At 30.8% G+C, this 15,014-nt stretch overlaps 1 protein-coding gene across 1 annotated transcript; it reads left to right on the forward strand.

Annotated features, from left to right (window-relative positions):
* The first annotated feature begins 3,748 nt into the window (after positions 1-3,748).
* LOC123920570 lies at positions 3,749-7,226 on the forward strand. Its single transcript, XM_045972852.1, has 8 exons — positions 3,749-3,817; positions 4,476-4,634; positions 4,758-4,844; positions 4,984-5,181; positions 5,438-5,605; positions 5,770-5,823; positions 5,939-6,085; positions 6,858-7,226. The coding sequence occupies exons 1-8, from the start codon at positions 3,749-3,751 to the stop codon at positions 7,224-7,226; spliced, it is 1,251 nt and encodes a 416-aa protein (XP_045828808.1).
* The last annotated feature ends 7,788 nt before the right edge of the window (positions 7,227-15,014 follow it).

A 15,014-nucleotide genomic window follows, 5' to 3' on the forward strand; every position in this document is an offset into this window, starting at 1 on the left:
TTGATTGCAGCAAAAAGGATCCTAAGATACTTGAAGGGTACACAAGATTATGGTCTAGCTTTTCCAACAAGCAACAGTGAAACTCAAATTGAACTTGAAGGTTTTTCAGACTCTGATTGGTGTGGAGACAAAGATGATAGAAGAGCACATCAGGTTACTGGTTCAGAAATTCACCTATTTCGTGGTCTTCAAAGAAGCAGAACATAGTGGCATTATCTAGCTGTGAGGCTGAGTATGTAGCAGCAACACAAGCAGCTTGTCAAGCAGTTTGGCTTGAATCCTTACTAGAAGAATTAAAGATCAACTATGTAAAGCCTATGAGATTGAATGTTGACAATAAGTCTGCAATCAGCTTGGCAAAGAACCCCATTGCACATGGAAGGTCAAAGCATATTGAAACCAAGTATCACTTTCTAAGAGACCAAGTCAGCAAAGGCAAATTGAATGTGATGCATTGCAGAACAGAAATTCAAATTGCAGACATCATGACCAAGCCACTGAAGGCTGATAGATTCAAAGAATTAAGGAAAATGGTAGGCATTACCATGATTGCAGACAAGACATTGGATTGAGGAGGTGTGTTGAGAAATACAATCCAATGACTTGGTGAAAACAATGAACAACTTGTTAGTTACTTGCTTAGCAAGTTAGTTATTAGTTTGATTGTTGTAACTACTTTAGTTTGTTAGATAGTTAGTAACTAACTTGAGTTAGTTACTCTAATCATGGTTACTTGTTAACCAAGTATCACACTACAATTTGTATCCCTATAAATTGTATTTCTAAGATCAATAATAATCAATCCTCATTGATGAAACTATTCCCTCTCTCTCACTCTCTTCTCCACTCTAACAACACACACACACACTCACAAATAAATAAATAAATAATTCAAATACAAATAGAAATAATGTGTAAAACAAAACTCTAAATTCAAAGAGACATTTTTTATTCAAATTTCTAAAAACTTATTACAATAGGTACATTTTAATCTTCGTCTTTAATAACACCGTAAAAAATAACAATAAGACCAATATAAACTATTAAAGGCATAACAACTAACATCAAAACAAGGCTAACAATGATGAGATATCTGCTATAGAACATTGTTTCCATCTTCATTTTAATCATGTCGATTGAGGCATATAGCACAATTGCAAAGCCCAACATAGAAGAGACGCAGCTTATAGCAATGCTTGCATAAAGACGACGCCTGTGAGAAACAACGACAGTTGAACAATAGCTCAAGATTGATTTGATTACAAGTGCAAAGATGTTGGAGACCAAAAAACAGATGAGTGCACCAGATGCAGGGATGAGAAGAGGCATGTTTGTTGTGCTTTTTGGAGCCCATACTACACCAAAAACCAATGGCAATCCAATGAGGGCATTTATCCCTATCAACCCGTCTATGTTTGCAATTTGTCTAGATTGGTTCGTATCAGCCATTACAAGAGAATTTTAGAGAGTGTGATCAATACCTTAGTTAGACCTAGAGGAAATTTAGAGAATTTTTTTTCCCACTATATATTTTATTCACAATGATTTTACACAATACTCTGCATATTTATAGGCACTTTGTCTTAGTACATAAACAATGTATTAGAAATATATGAATGAAATGTATTAGAAATATATGAATGATTATTTTAATTTCCTAAATGAGAAATGAATGAATTAATTGTCTTTGTGTGTGAGGGAAAAAAATCACAAAATTAAGGTTTCTTAATACATAAGCTATTTATCAGTGGTATATGAATGAGTATTTTTAGTTTCTTCATATTGATATTGTTTTATCCAAATGAGAAGTGAATGAATTAATTGTGTCTTGGTGTGTGAGAAAAAAAATCACAAAATTAAGGTTTCTTACTACGTAAGCAACCTATTAGTACTATATATGAGTGAGTATTTTTATTTCTTGTTGATATTGTTTTCTCTAAATGAGAAGTGAATGAATTAATTGTGTCTATGTGTGTGAAAAAATAAACACAAAAATTAAGGTTTCTTAATACATAAGTAATGTATTGGTAATTATATGAATGAGTATTTTCATTTTCTTCTTATCGATTATAGCATTACTTCATTGGTTTTTCTTTGAGTTCCTTCACTTATATACATTTTATTATCAATAATTAATAATCATAGGGTAAATAGGGTTGTACCCCCTGCAAAATAGCCGAGTTTTGCATTACCCCCTGCAATATTTTTTTTTGTGATTACCCCCCTGTAATATGAAGATTCCCTCAATTACCCCCCTAAGTTGCCAACTAGATATGAAATCTTTATTTTCGATGATGTGGCACGCATATGTGGATTTTATTTTTATTTTAATTTATTTTTATTGTTATAATGATTCCAAATCATTTTTATTTTAAAAAAAAATTAAAAAAATTTGCAACAACATTGAAATGAGTTCACCGGAAATTCATCTTCTTCCATCTTCTTCTTCATCATCTTCATCACCATTGTCATGAGTTCATCACATAAACCTAGAAAAATCCATTGAAATGCAGTTCCCAGAAAAACTCTCTCACTCACAACAATATCACCTTAAAACTTAAACCCAAAAATTAAAACTTGAACATAGAAAAACTCATTCCTTAAAACACATCCAAACAGATCAAAATAGAGAGAGAGAGAGAGAGAGAGAGAGAGAGAGATAGCAGTTTTTGCAATTCAATCAAACACGAATGCTTCTAACTCAATTATCGATCTCTAAGAAAGCAGCTTTTCCAATTATCGATCCACCTCCGCCCCTCCACCGTCTGCAAAAATGAAATCAAGAAGCGAACTCATACAACTTTGTTCCGCCGCTATGCACCGGGTAGCCAAAACCGTCGATGAAGTCGCCGCATATGACGAACTAAGCATCACAAAGTTCAACGGAATCGCTATTCATTAAGAGTAGGCAGAAGAAGAAAGAAGAGGTTTTGGGCATGGTGTGATTTTCCAGATGTATGATTTTGAGAGCAAAAGTTTCATTTGGATTTGAGTTTGAATTTTGAGTAATGGAGCACAAGGCTACTGTTCGTACATAGTTTGGGTTGTTAATTTGTTATTGAAGAAGAAACATAAGAATTAAGAAAAGATGGGGTAAAGGGTGTGAGAGGGATAAGAGTTAAAGATGAAGATGTTGTTATTTGTTCTTCCTAATCTTTTTTTTTTTGTTGTTGCAGTTTTTTTTATATATAAAAATAATTTGAAATCATTATAACAATAAAAATAAATTAAAATTAAAATAAAATCCACATATGCGTGTCACATCATCGAAAATAAAGATTCCACATCTAGTTGGCAACTTATGGGGGTAATTGAGGGAATCTTCATATTACAGGGGGTAATCACAAAAAAAAATATTGCAGGGGGGTAATGCAAAACTCGGCTATTTTGCAGGGGGTAAAATCCTATTTACCCATAATCATATTAATGTTCTCTTATATGTATATATATATATATATATATATATATAAGAGACACTAAAGAAACCTTAAACCCTAATGTTCTGTCATATTAATAAGCTATTTCTTAATTCCATGTTGGCTTGCCATCTTCCATGTTGGTATAAAAGATCTTTGATATTATGATAGACACTAAAGAAGGGCTGCAGAAGCATATGACATAACAGTAATATATATATAAAATAACAAAAAAAAAAACTAAACTATTGTAGCCTTGAAGGCAATCTTTTGATTCAATAAAATTATAGAGAATTTTCTCAAGTTTGGTGGATTCCAAATTACTCTTTATTATGGTGGTGGATTCCGGAAATATGTTGGATTCCAGAGCTATATCTGACAAGTTTGTTGCTTGCAAACCTGTATTTTGTTATAGGATTAGCGTTTGTTATTCCTTCACGCTTCCGTACTGCGTCACTAAGACATTGTACTACTTTTCTTTTTGTCTAGCTAATAGCTTAGAGCCTAGAAATTTCACCTTAAAAAGGTGAATAAATGGAGTGTTCGGGGCTCGAACCTCGACTCTTGTATAATATATGTGATATCCCTAATAACTGAGTTAAGCTCACGGGGACATTAAATATAAAGAATGAATTCAACATTAAAACACTAAATATATTATGTTTAACGGTTTTTATAGTACTACCTCCGATCTCTTTTATAAGAAAGAATTGACTTTTTAGATTCATTGAATAACTAATGTATTTGGTCTATATTATAGAGCTAATACATCAATTATTTAATGAATCTAAAAAAGTGATACTAAATTAAAACTACTTTCTCTCTTATTTTTTTCACTAAAAAAACCACTCTTCTTTTGGAGATGATTTTTATTTTTTGACTAAACCTTTTATATACTCAATGGTTGGTAAAAAGAAAAAGGATTGTATATTCAATGTTTGGTCAAAAGAAAAAGGATTGTATATTCACTGATAAAAAGCATCATGAAAATATTCGTTAGCAAGACCATATATAGTCAATTATAATCTCCTAGCTGATCAAATCATTTTGTTTAACAAGAAAATTGTGAAAATGATAAACTTATTGTTCTTTATCTTGTGTTTGGTGACTTGTAGTACTGGCCACAAAGTTGACGGTACACATAGTACGTTCAATGAAGATTTGGAGTTGGAGAGACAACTAAAACAAATTAACAAGACTCCTATCAAGAGTATCCATGTACTAAACACTCTCTCTCACACACACACACATATATGATTGGTGTTTTAACTTGATAATAATATATGATGTGATTATTTAGTTAATTTGTATTTTTGTGCGTTTGATTCGCTGGTTTTGTAGACAAAGTTTGGCGACATAGTTGATTGCATTGATATTTACAAACAACCGGCTTTTGACCATCCTTTATTAAAGAATCACAAGTTACAGGTGGAACAATAACTTTTGATACAATTGATTTTTAGCCTATCTTTTTATTAGATTATTATACTCCTTCAATAGTTTTTTTTTTAATGACAAATACATATATACTCCTTAATTAGTTGATATTTTCTTTCATTTGTTGTAGATAAAACCAAGCTTTCAAAAAAAATTTGAAAACTCAAGCATAAAGAATTCCTCAAACAAACTCATACCTGGCATTGAGAAATTCTGGTGCCCAACAGGAACAGTTCCAATTCGGAGGATAACAAAAGATGACCTTATTCGAGCAAAAGCGTTACTATATAATCAAACATTATTAACTCAAAATAAGCTTGTTACCCACGTAAGTTTTTGTTCACTATAATAAAATTTTATTGTGTTTTTGCATTTGTTATATAATTCACATTCGATAAATTAAGTAATTTTAAATAAAGTAGAATTGTTTAAGAGAAAAATCGAATTTGAACGCTGAATCAAAAATATTATTGGCCATACCTCTCGGCTAAATACCAGATTATCAGGGTTAAGAAAAAAAATATAAATAACATTTGATATATTTCAAAATCTTAACTAGTTGTATAAACCAATTGAATTTGTAGGTTGCTCGAGTTTCTCTCAAAAAGATTCCTGGTAGTCCTTATTATGGAGTTAGTGGAACTAATAGTATTTGGAATCCAAGAGTTTCTAAGGGACAAACAAGCTCATCTAATTTCTGGGTTCGAAATGGAGAGGGGAGTGTTACTAACAAAATTACCATTGGATGGCAAGTAAGTTTTGATTTATCGTAATTTGAAACTATGTTTATCAATTTAATCAATTCTATTTCTATGGCATTGAGAAGAAATACATTTTTTACCATCCTACCACATTGTCGCGCCGCGCGTACGTTCTACTAGTTTTCTATTTTATCATACATGTATGTTGGTTTCAGGTATCTCCTCAACTATACGGTGATACCGCAACACATCTGTACTCATACTGGACGGTAAAAAAATATTTATTCATATTTTGTATATTTATATTTTTTATTTGGGTTGACTAGAAAAAAAAAACATTATTTTATTTATTCGAAAAATAATGTGATATTGAAACATGGACAGTCAGATGATTCTAAGAGAACTGGATGCTACAACACATTATGTCCAGGATTTATCCAAACCCATAGTGAATATGCAATTGGAGTCAGAGTGAAGCATACATCTGTATATGGTGGAGATATGTATGAGATGAAAGTTTCCATTTTTAAGGTAATTCCATAACAATTAATATTTGTTTTTTAACCAAGTGATCCTAACAATTAATTTTTTTAAAAACAAGGTTTAGAAAATTTATGTTGAAAAAAATTTAGTAGTTATCTTTTTCAAAATTGAACAGCTTAAAACAAATCTTGGGAAGTATATGGATTATATACTACTTGTATAACGATCGCGTTTGCTTTAGCTTATTCTAAAAATAAAATAAAAAAAATCAGTTTTTTAAAAAATTAACAATTTTTTTGTAAAAATTTTAAATGAAAAATTGGTTTATATAACAATTTTTTCTTAAAAATTATTTTTGATTGATATATTTTTTAAAAAATATATTTTTTATTAAGTTAAAATCTCTAACATGATAATATTTAAGTTATTGAAAAACAAAATCACTATTTTAATTTATAAAAATATAAATATAAAATATTTTTTACTTTTTTATAATTAAAATATCATAATTTTTTTAAAAAATACCCAAAAAAATATTTTTTTTAAAGTTATTAAAACAAACGGGTCAACATCTTAAAAAAAAAATACTCTTGATAAACAAAGTGATAGTTTTTTCTTGTGATATAGAGGTGGACAACAGATTGGGTAGGGCGGATTCGGGTGCAAAAACACAACCCAGCCCAACCCGCAGTTGCAAGAATGAAGCTCAATTCGATCCTTTTTCAAAATTGATTTGAGCTGGTTTGTGAATTTTTGTCCATTGATGTATGAAACATTGAATACATATATTAGTAAAATAAAAGTTTTTGGATTTGTGCAGGACCGAAAAACCAAAAATTGGATGGTGAATATAGAAGATCAAACTATTGGATATTTTCCTGCAGCTTTATTTAGTAACTTGGATGCTGCTAGCCAAGTTGGATGGGGAGGAAGAACACTTACCCCCGCGGGTACTCCTAGTCCGGCAATGGGTTCTGGACAGTTTCCTGACAACTTCTTCGATCATGCGTGTTATTTTAGGCAAGTTTCATATCGCGATAAATTTTTACGTGATACTAAGCCGGGAACAAATTTGGTAGAAGAATTTACTGACGTCCCTAAATGTTATAGAGTTGATCATCATGATACAAGTGATAAAAAGTTATTCGGGTATAATGTTCACGTTGGAGGACCTGGTGGTGCATGTTGAACCAAATTAGATTTTGATCTTGCTCGATTCAAGTTTCATAATATAATAAAATTATATAATATATGAATTAAATTTTCCATTTATTTTTAATTTAAATTTGATGCAAAAATTGTTATATTTTTTTATCAAAGAATTCTGAAAGTTGTTCAAAGGAGCGGTCCATTTTTATTTTTTTTACTATATACCGTATATAAGAATGATGAAAATGAATATGAACCATATTAGATTAAAAGAAAGGGCTAGATTAAAACATCACTTAAAAAACTCACGTGTCATTTTCATTTACTTGCCCTTTTGCTTCTCTCCACTCCACACATCGACTCTGAAACTTGTCGTTGTTTCTTTTTTTTTTTTATGTAGAGAAAGAGGACCGAAGCGCAAAAAGAAAAAGAAAACTATATGGTTACACGAATGGTCTTGTGGGAATAGGGTAAAGGTCACCAGGACTATTGCATCTCATTAAAAGTGTTCCCGTATGAAAATCCTTTACAGAAAAACCGTAAGGATCAAATTCAACAGATACCTCGTTATCAATTGCGAATTTTCTAACAGAAACAAGAGTTTTTATTGTTTTGGTGCATGTAAAACATTGTTTAAGGTTAAGGAATTGGGTAAAGATGCATGTCCACAACCAATAACAGGAATATGATTACCATTTCCAACAGTAATATTATTACTCATATTTAAATAAGATGTGAGATTACCTCCGTTGCACGTCATATGAGAAGTCGCTCCGTTGTCCATATACCATTGATCATCAGTTGGAGCAAATGCCACGTGAGCTTGCTGAGGCTTGGGACCAAGTATGCCTGATTGTTTATGGGCCCCGTCGGGACTACCGATTGTCGGATATTGACATAGTTGAGTAGCCCATGACTGCCATGTATATGCCCACGGTTGCTGCTGTGTGGGATAAACGGGAGTGGTCCACGGAGCATGTTGATAAGGAGACTGAGTTTGTGGATGAAGAGATTGAGGCCACCGATGTTGTAGAGGCTGAAAATGACCTTTACCATGACTGTTGCTTCTACTCCTGCTGCGGCCACCACGACCATTACTTTGGCTAGAGAAGGAAGATGAATGATGTTCGGTTGTCATGATAATAATTGTATAAAAGTATTATTTTTTTTAACAGCCGAATAGAACACAATCAGAATAGTTATACCAAAAAAAAAAAAAAGAACACAATCAGAATAGAAAACAAAAGAGACGCAATTGGTAGTCGCACAAACAGAACACGATCTAAACACAATTGCAAAGAGAGCTTCCATATATAGAGAGAGTTTCCATACTAGGTTTATATACAATTATGGCTAATCAAATACAATTATTACTAATCAAATATAATAATAGTCTAATAGATTTGAACCCCGGTTGTCATGGTGTTTGACCTGATCATATTTTTTACTTTAAAAGCCACCATTTTATGGCAAAAAATATCGAATAAGACCAAAATTGCAACAAATTCGAAAGTAGAGGATACAAATGTTTTGTACCGAAAAAAAAAAAAGATACAAATGTTTAATTTTAAAGAAATGAATCATTTTTATGAGTTTAATTTAATAGGGGAACAAAAATTTAATTAAGCTGATTTTAAATGTATTCAACTTTGTATTTAAAGTCCAATAGAAAAAACATAAATAATCTATTTCAATCTCTATATAAAATCATAGTAGTCAATTTAAAATGAACAAAGGAATAATGTCAACTCAAATTAATAAGTGATGATAATTGATAAATAGAAGACACAAATGCAATTGTAAAAACATAATTATTATAAAATGCAATTATATTACAATTGGAGTTGCAGATCTTGACAAAATCTTTGGAGCACTCATGAAAAAAGAGGCACGACCCGTCCTATTTACGCACTGTTAATGTTAGGTGTAATTAAGTATATGGTCGTTATCAGAGTTATCAAGGTAAGGTTCATTAGGTGTTGATGATATGGGTGAAACAGGGTCAATGTTTAGGTGAAATGGGCGCAGGAATTGGATCAATGTCATTTTTGGGTTGATGGGGTTAGGATGAGTGCAAAATCTATGAAAATATGGATATTTGTTTTGCAAGAGGGGACTGGATATTCTGGTAATGATGTAACTGGCTTGCAAAACTACTTATGACTAATATTGTTTGGTGAAGTTTGGATTGAACAAGTAAGGCTCTTCAATTCCAACATTCCGAATATGTTGGTGTTTTCTTTCAATATGACAATTTTGTTGATGTGTTTCCACACAACTGGTTTGGTGTTTTATTCCTTTAACGGCATAAAATTGGGGCATTTAAAATTCGGTGATGATAAATGGAGTGAAAAATGAAGATTTTCATGTCCAGGCGCCTTCCAACTGCGCCTTGCGCAAAACTGGAAAATTGAGAAGACCCTATTGTTGCTTGTTGCGCCTTGCGCAACTTTGCTGAATTTTGAAGAATTCCAAGTATGTGGGCTGCACCAAGTTGTTGAAAGCAACACTTTCGCGAATTCTATATAATGGTACGTCAAGTTTTGATCCAGGGTCGATTTTTACACTTAAAAGAGCATAAACCATGTTTTTGAGAAGGCTAGGGATGGAGATTCACTATGGGAAGAAGAATCAACTCCCTTGTTCATCATAATTCATGTATTCATTCTTTAACTTATTTGCTATGATTAATTATATTAATTTATAATAGAAAAAATAAACCTTTAATGTCGGTTAGAATCTTAACCGATATAAACAATACTCTTCTCCGGACACAAATATAATTAAAAATAACCGTTTACGCTGTGTTTAAGAAATATAGTTAAGTATAGTTAATTTTCTTAATTTAATGCAAAACATGAGTTAAGTTTACTATATTACCCTTTGAAAAATGATTTATACCGTGGAAATCACATAAACTTTTGAAAAGTGGAATGATTAAATAATAGTATAGTATATTAGGAATAGTAGTATTAATTAGTTTAAAAATAGTTGACTTTTGCTTATATTGTGTCCAAAATTTGAAGTATTTTTTATTATATTTGTGTCCGGAGGGAGTAACATTTTAGCATCCATAATCATTTAACTCTAATTAGTGTCGGGTTCAGTGTCCATTTCATTTAATGCTAAGTAGCGTCAACATGGACGCTACTGTTTAGTATCAAAGCTTTTACTGTAGTCAAAATTTTGGACGCTATATTGACGCTAAAAAACAATTTTCTTGTAGTGAATATAAGTAAAATATTTATTTTTTATTTATTAAATAATTTATGAATCTGGTCTAAATTTATTGATTATTAAATAAATTAAAAAAGTTTTTTTTTATATAGTAAAAAGTTTTTTTTTATTTATATATAAAATCGAAAAGAATATTAAGTGAAGATTGAGTAGGTGCAAGCAACCTAAATTTTTCTTTTAATAGGAAGAAATGAGATTATATTAAAATCAACCTAGTAGAAAATTAATCAAGTAGTCTCCTTAGCATCGAGATAGACCATGAAAGTTTAAAAAAATATCAATAAAAAAAATAACATGAATAACAGATTTAATCGATCCCCAAACAGACTCGACCACCAACTATGATAGTTTGAACCTAGATTAATATCAGTTGCCTTTATATTAATTCATTCACTTCTCATTTTGGGAAAATAATATCAATGAAGAAAATGAAAATACTATTTCATATTAATAATATATTACTTATGTGTTAAGAAATCTTAATTTTGTAATTTTTTTTATCGCAGACAATGACCCAATTTTTTTTTTTATGGCAGGCAAAGACCCAATTAATTAATTAATTCACTTCTCATTTAGAGAAGAAAATAATCTATATATATAATTCCTAGATAGTTCTCCTACTATCTATCTTAACCCTAATTCACATCACTCACTTACATCCAATTAAATCACACAATAATGCCACATCACTTCCTTATATTATATCATTTTCATCTCTATTTTTTTTTTTTGTTTCCACATCACTTCCTTATATTATATCATTCTCATCTCTATTTGTTTTTTTATATTATATCAATCTCATAATAAATAATAAAGAATTATGTTTCTACAATTATCCAAAAATTGATGTCACAAGATGTTACAATTTTCTACATTATTATTGAATTATACCTCTCCAATTATCCAAAAATTAATGTCACAAGATGTTACACTTTTCTACATTATTATAACATTTCTTAGTGACAATGAAGATGAACATAGTTGGATTCTCTTTCAACATTTATCCCATTTAAATGTCAACCGTTTTCATAGAAACAACAAAGAGTTTATAATTTAGTCACACAAAAAAATACGAAGAGTGTATACATTATTGACTTAATTACATTATAATTTTAGAGAAGAGTGAAGGTTATGCAAAAAGTTAGGTTATGGGATTGAAATATATAATAACCATTATCATTATCATATTTCATTCAATTTTAGTGTGTCGCCTATGCGTTGCACTATTGCATTGGCTGGCGCACCCCACAAAAAAAAAAATTCATTCAATTTTGATGGTCCGTACTCATTCTCTATACATATAGGTATATATATTGGTTGGAGGAAGTGATAAGTACATCACTTTTATATTATTATTATTATTATTATTATTATTATTATTATTATTATTATTTTCATTTTATAATACTTATTGTTACAATTTATACGAATAATTTTTCAACATTATAATATAAAATACCACATAACACATGTGCATCGCACGGGTGTGGGACTAGTACATTTGAATTGACATGTATTTGGTAAACCTTATTGTATGCGAATAACATCAATATTATTAGGAATGAGATAACACTCATAGATTTGTAAATGTATGGTTGATTGGTTGGTCTCTTGTAATTGGCAATTAGTACGTACAGTTAATAGTAGTAATGGTGACAAACCCATATAAATATAATTAAGCTGATACCACCACACATTTAGTTCACATCTATAAAAAAGGTAAAATGGTTTTTGTTCTTCTTTCTCATATGTGTATGTTCTTTCTTCTTGTGTTTTTCTTCTTAAAATGTTTACGAATACAAAGTTTGGGAATAAGGATTAAATAACGCGGGGCCCTTATTGAATAATGTTAGCTCTATAATGTTCTTTCTTGTGTGTTAGTTGTGGTTTTTTAATTTATTTCGTGATATCACATGAGTTTTGTAAAGTATCATATATGATATTAAATGTAATATAATAATAATTTAATAAAATTTTTAAAAAATAAAATGAATTCAAAATATAGTAATGATAAAATAAAAATATTTAGTACAAAAATGAATTTAGATAAATAATTTACAAATTAAGTTCTCTAGTTTTATCTGAATCGTCTCAATTTTCATCGGTTATCGGTATCTTCAATCCTTCCCTTTACCTTTTCTTAAAGTTACTCTTGACATTTTAACATATGATTGCCCATGAAAGAAATTGATTGTGGAAGATATATATATATATATATATATATATATATATATATATATATATATATATATATATATATATATATATATATATATATATATATATATATATATATATATATATATATATAGGGGTTTTCTAACTTAGACCCTAGTTAGGTCTAAGTTAGCAAGGTGCACCTTTTCAATTGGACCAAAATACCCATTCTTTTTAATTAATTAACCAAAATACCCATTAGTAGACGCAGATCCAGTGTCGCGCGCGTACCGAAAGACCATGGTTACAGACCGTTGATTTCCATCAGACAGCCAAGATTTGATCTCATCAAGACTGTCTGATCAATCAGACAGACCAGATTATCCTGATCCATCAGATTCCATCGCCTGCGCCACACTGGATTACAACCTGGAGAGAGAAAAATTTGCTTTTTAAAAGTAGGACACGTGTCACACAATGGTTGGCTGGGCGTGATTTTTGTTCATTTAATACTTTGAACTCAATTATTTCGTTGTAAATTAATTTTTTATTTTTTTATTTTTATACCAAAATTCATAATTTTTTTTTGTCTACAAATAGAGACTTGGTTCGTTTGATTTGGACACCGAAAAAAAACGCAATTTTTCACTACCTTAATCTCATTTTTTGTCTACTAAATACGTTACTTGTGTGTTGTAATTTAACACGCACCACTCAACCAACTCACTGAAACCATTATACCAGGAAAATAGTAGATAATATTCTGGAACTTTTGGTATATTTTATGAAATTTTTGGAGACCTGAAACTATTTTTAGTTAATTAAATGAGATAAAACGGTAATTAAAAACTAATGTTTGCTTCTGAAACCATTTTACTGGTAGAATGGTTGCACATAGTTATATTCTGAAACCATTTTACTGGTAGAATGGTTTCAATGAGTAATTTATTAATTGTGTTTGCTTCTGAAACCATTTATCTGGTACAATGGTTTCAGAGAGTTGTAGTCTGAAACCATTTTGCTGGTAGAATGGTTTCAGTAAGTTGATTATTAGTTATTTGCTTCTGAAACCATTTAGCTTGTAGAATGGTTGCACATAGTTGTATTCTGAAACCATTTTACTGGTAGAATGGTTTCAGTGAGTAATTTATTAATTGTGTTTGCTTCTGAAACCATTTATCTGGTACAATGGTTTCAGAGAGTTGTAATCTGAAACCATTTTGCTGGTAGAATGGTTTCAGTGAGTTGATGTAAGGTAGTGAAAAATGAGATTAAGGTAGTGAAAAATTGGGTTTTTTTTTCTGTGTCCAAATCAAACGAACCAAGTCTCTATTTGTAGAGAAAAAAAAATTATGAATTTTGGTATAAAAATAAATAAATAAAAAATTAATTTACAACGAAATAATTGAGTTCAAAATATTAAATGGAAAAAAATCACGCCCAGCCAATCAGACAGCGACACGTGTCCTGCTTTTAAAAAGTAGATTCTTCTCTCCAGGGTGTAATCCAGTGTGGTGCACGCGCTGGAATCTGATGGATTCGGATGATCTGGGCTGTCTGATTGATCAGACAGTCTTGATGAGATCAGATCTTGGCTGTCTGATGGAAATCAACAGCCTGTAACCATGGTACTGCGGTACGCGCGCGACACTGGATCCGCGTCCATTGATGGTAATTTGGTTAATTAATTAAAAAGAATGGGTATTTTGGTCCAACTGAAAAGGTGCACCTTGCTAACTTAGACCCAACTGGGTCTAAGTTAGCAGCCCCCATATATATATATATATATATATATATATATATATATATATATGGGGTTTTCTAACTTAGACCCTAGTTAGGTCTAAGTTAGCAAGGTGCACCTTTTCAATTGGACCAAAATACCCATTCTTTTTAATTAATTAACCAAACTACCCATTAATAGACGCGGATCCAATGTCGCGCGCGTACCGAAGGACCATGGTTACAGACCGTTGATTTCCATCAGACAGCCAAGATCTGATCTCATCAAGACTGTCTGATCAATCCGACAGCCCAGATCATCCTGATCCATCAGATTCCAGCGCGTGCGCCACACTGGATTACACCCTGGAGAGAGAAAAATTTGCTTTTTAAAAGTAGGACACGTGTCACACAATGGTTGGCTGGACGTGATTTTTGTTCATTTAATACTTTGAACTCAATTATTTCGTTGTAAATTAATTTTTTTTTTTTTTTTATACAAAAATTCATAATTTTTTTTTTCTACAAATAGAGACTTGGTTCATTTGATTTGGACACCGAAAAAAAAATGCAATTTTTCACTACCTTAATCTCATTTTTTGTCTACTAAATACGTTACTTGTGTGTTGTAATTTAACACGCACTACTCAACCAACTCACTGAAACCATTATACCAGGAAAATAGTAGATAATATTCTGGAACTTTTGGTAT

This window comes from Trifolium pratense, linkage group LG4, assembly GCF_020283565.1.
Source record: "Trifolium pratense cultivar HEN17-A07 linkage group LG4, ARS_RC_1.1, whole genome shotgun sequence".
NCBI classification, from domain to species: domain Eukaryota; kingdom Viridiplantae; phylum Streptophyta; class Magnoliopsida; order Fabales; family Fabaceae; genus Trifolium; species Trifolium pratense.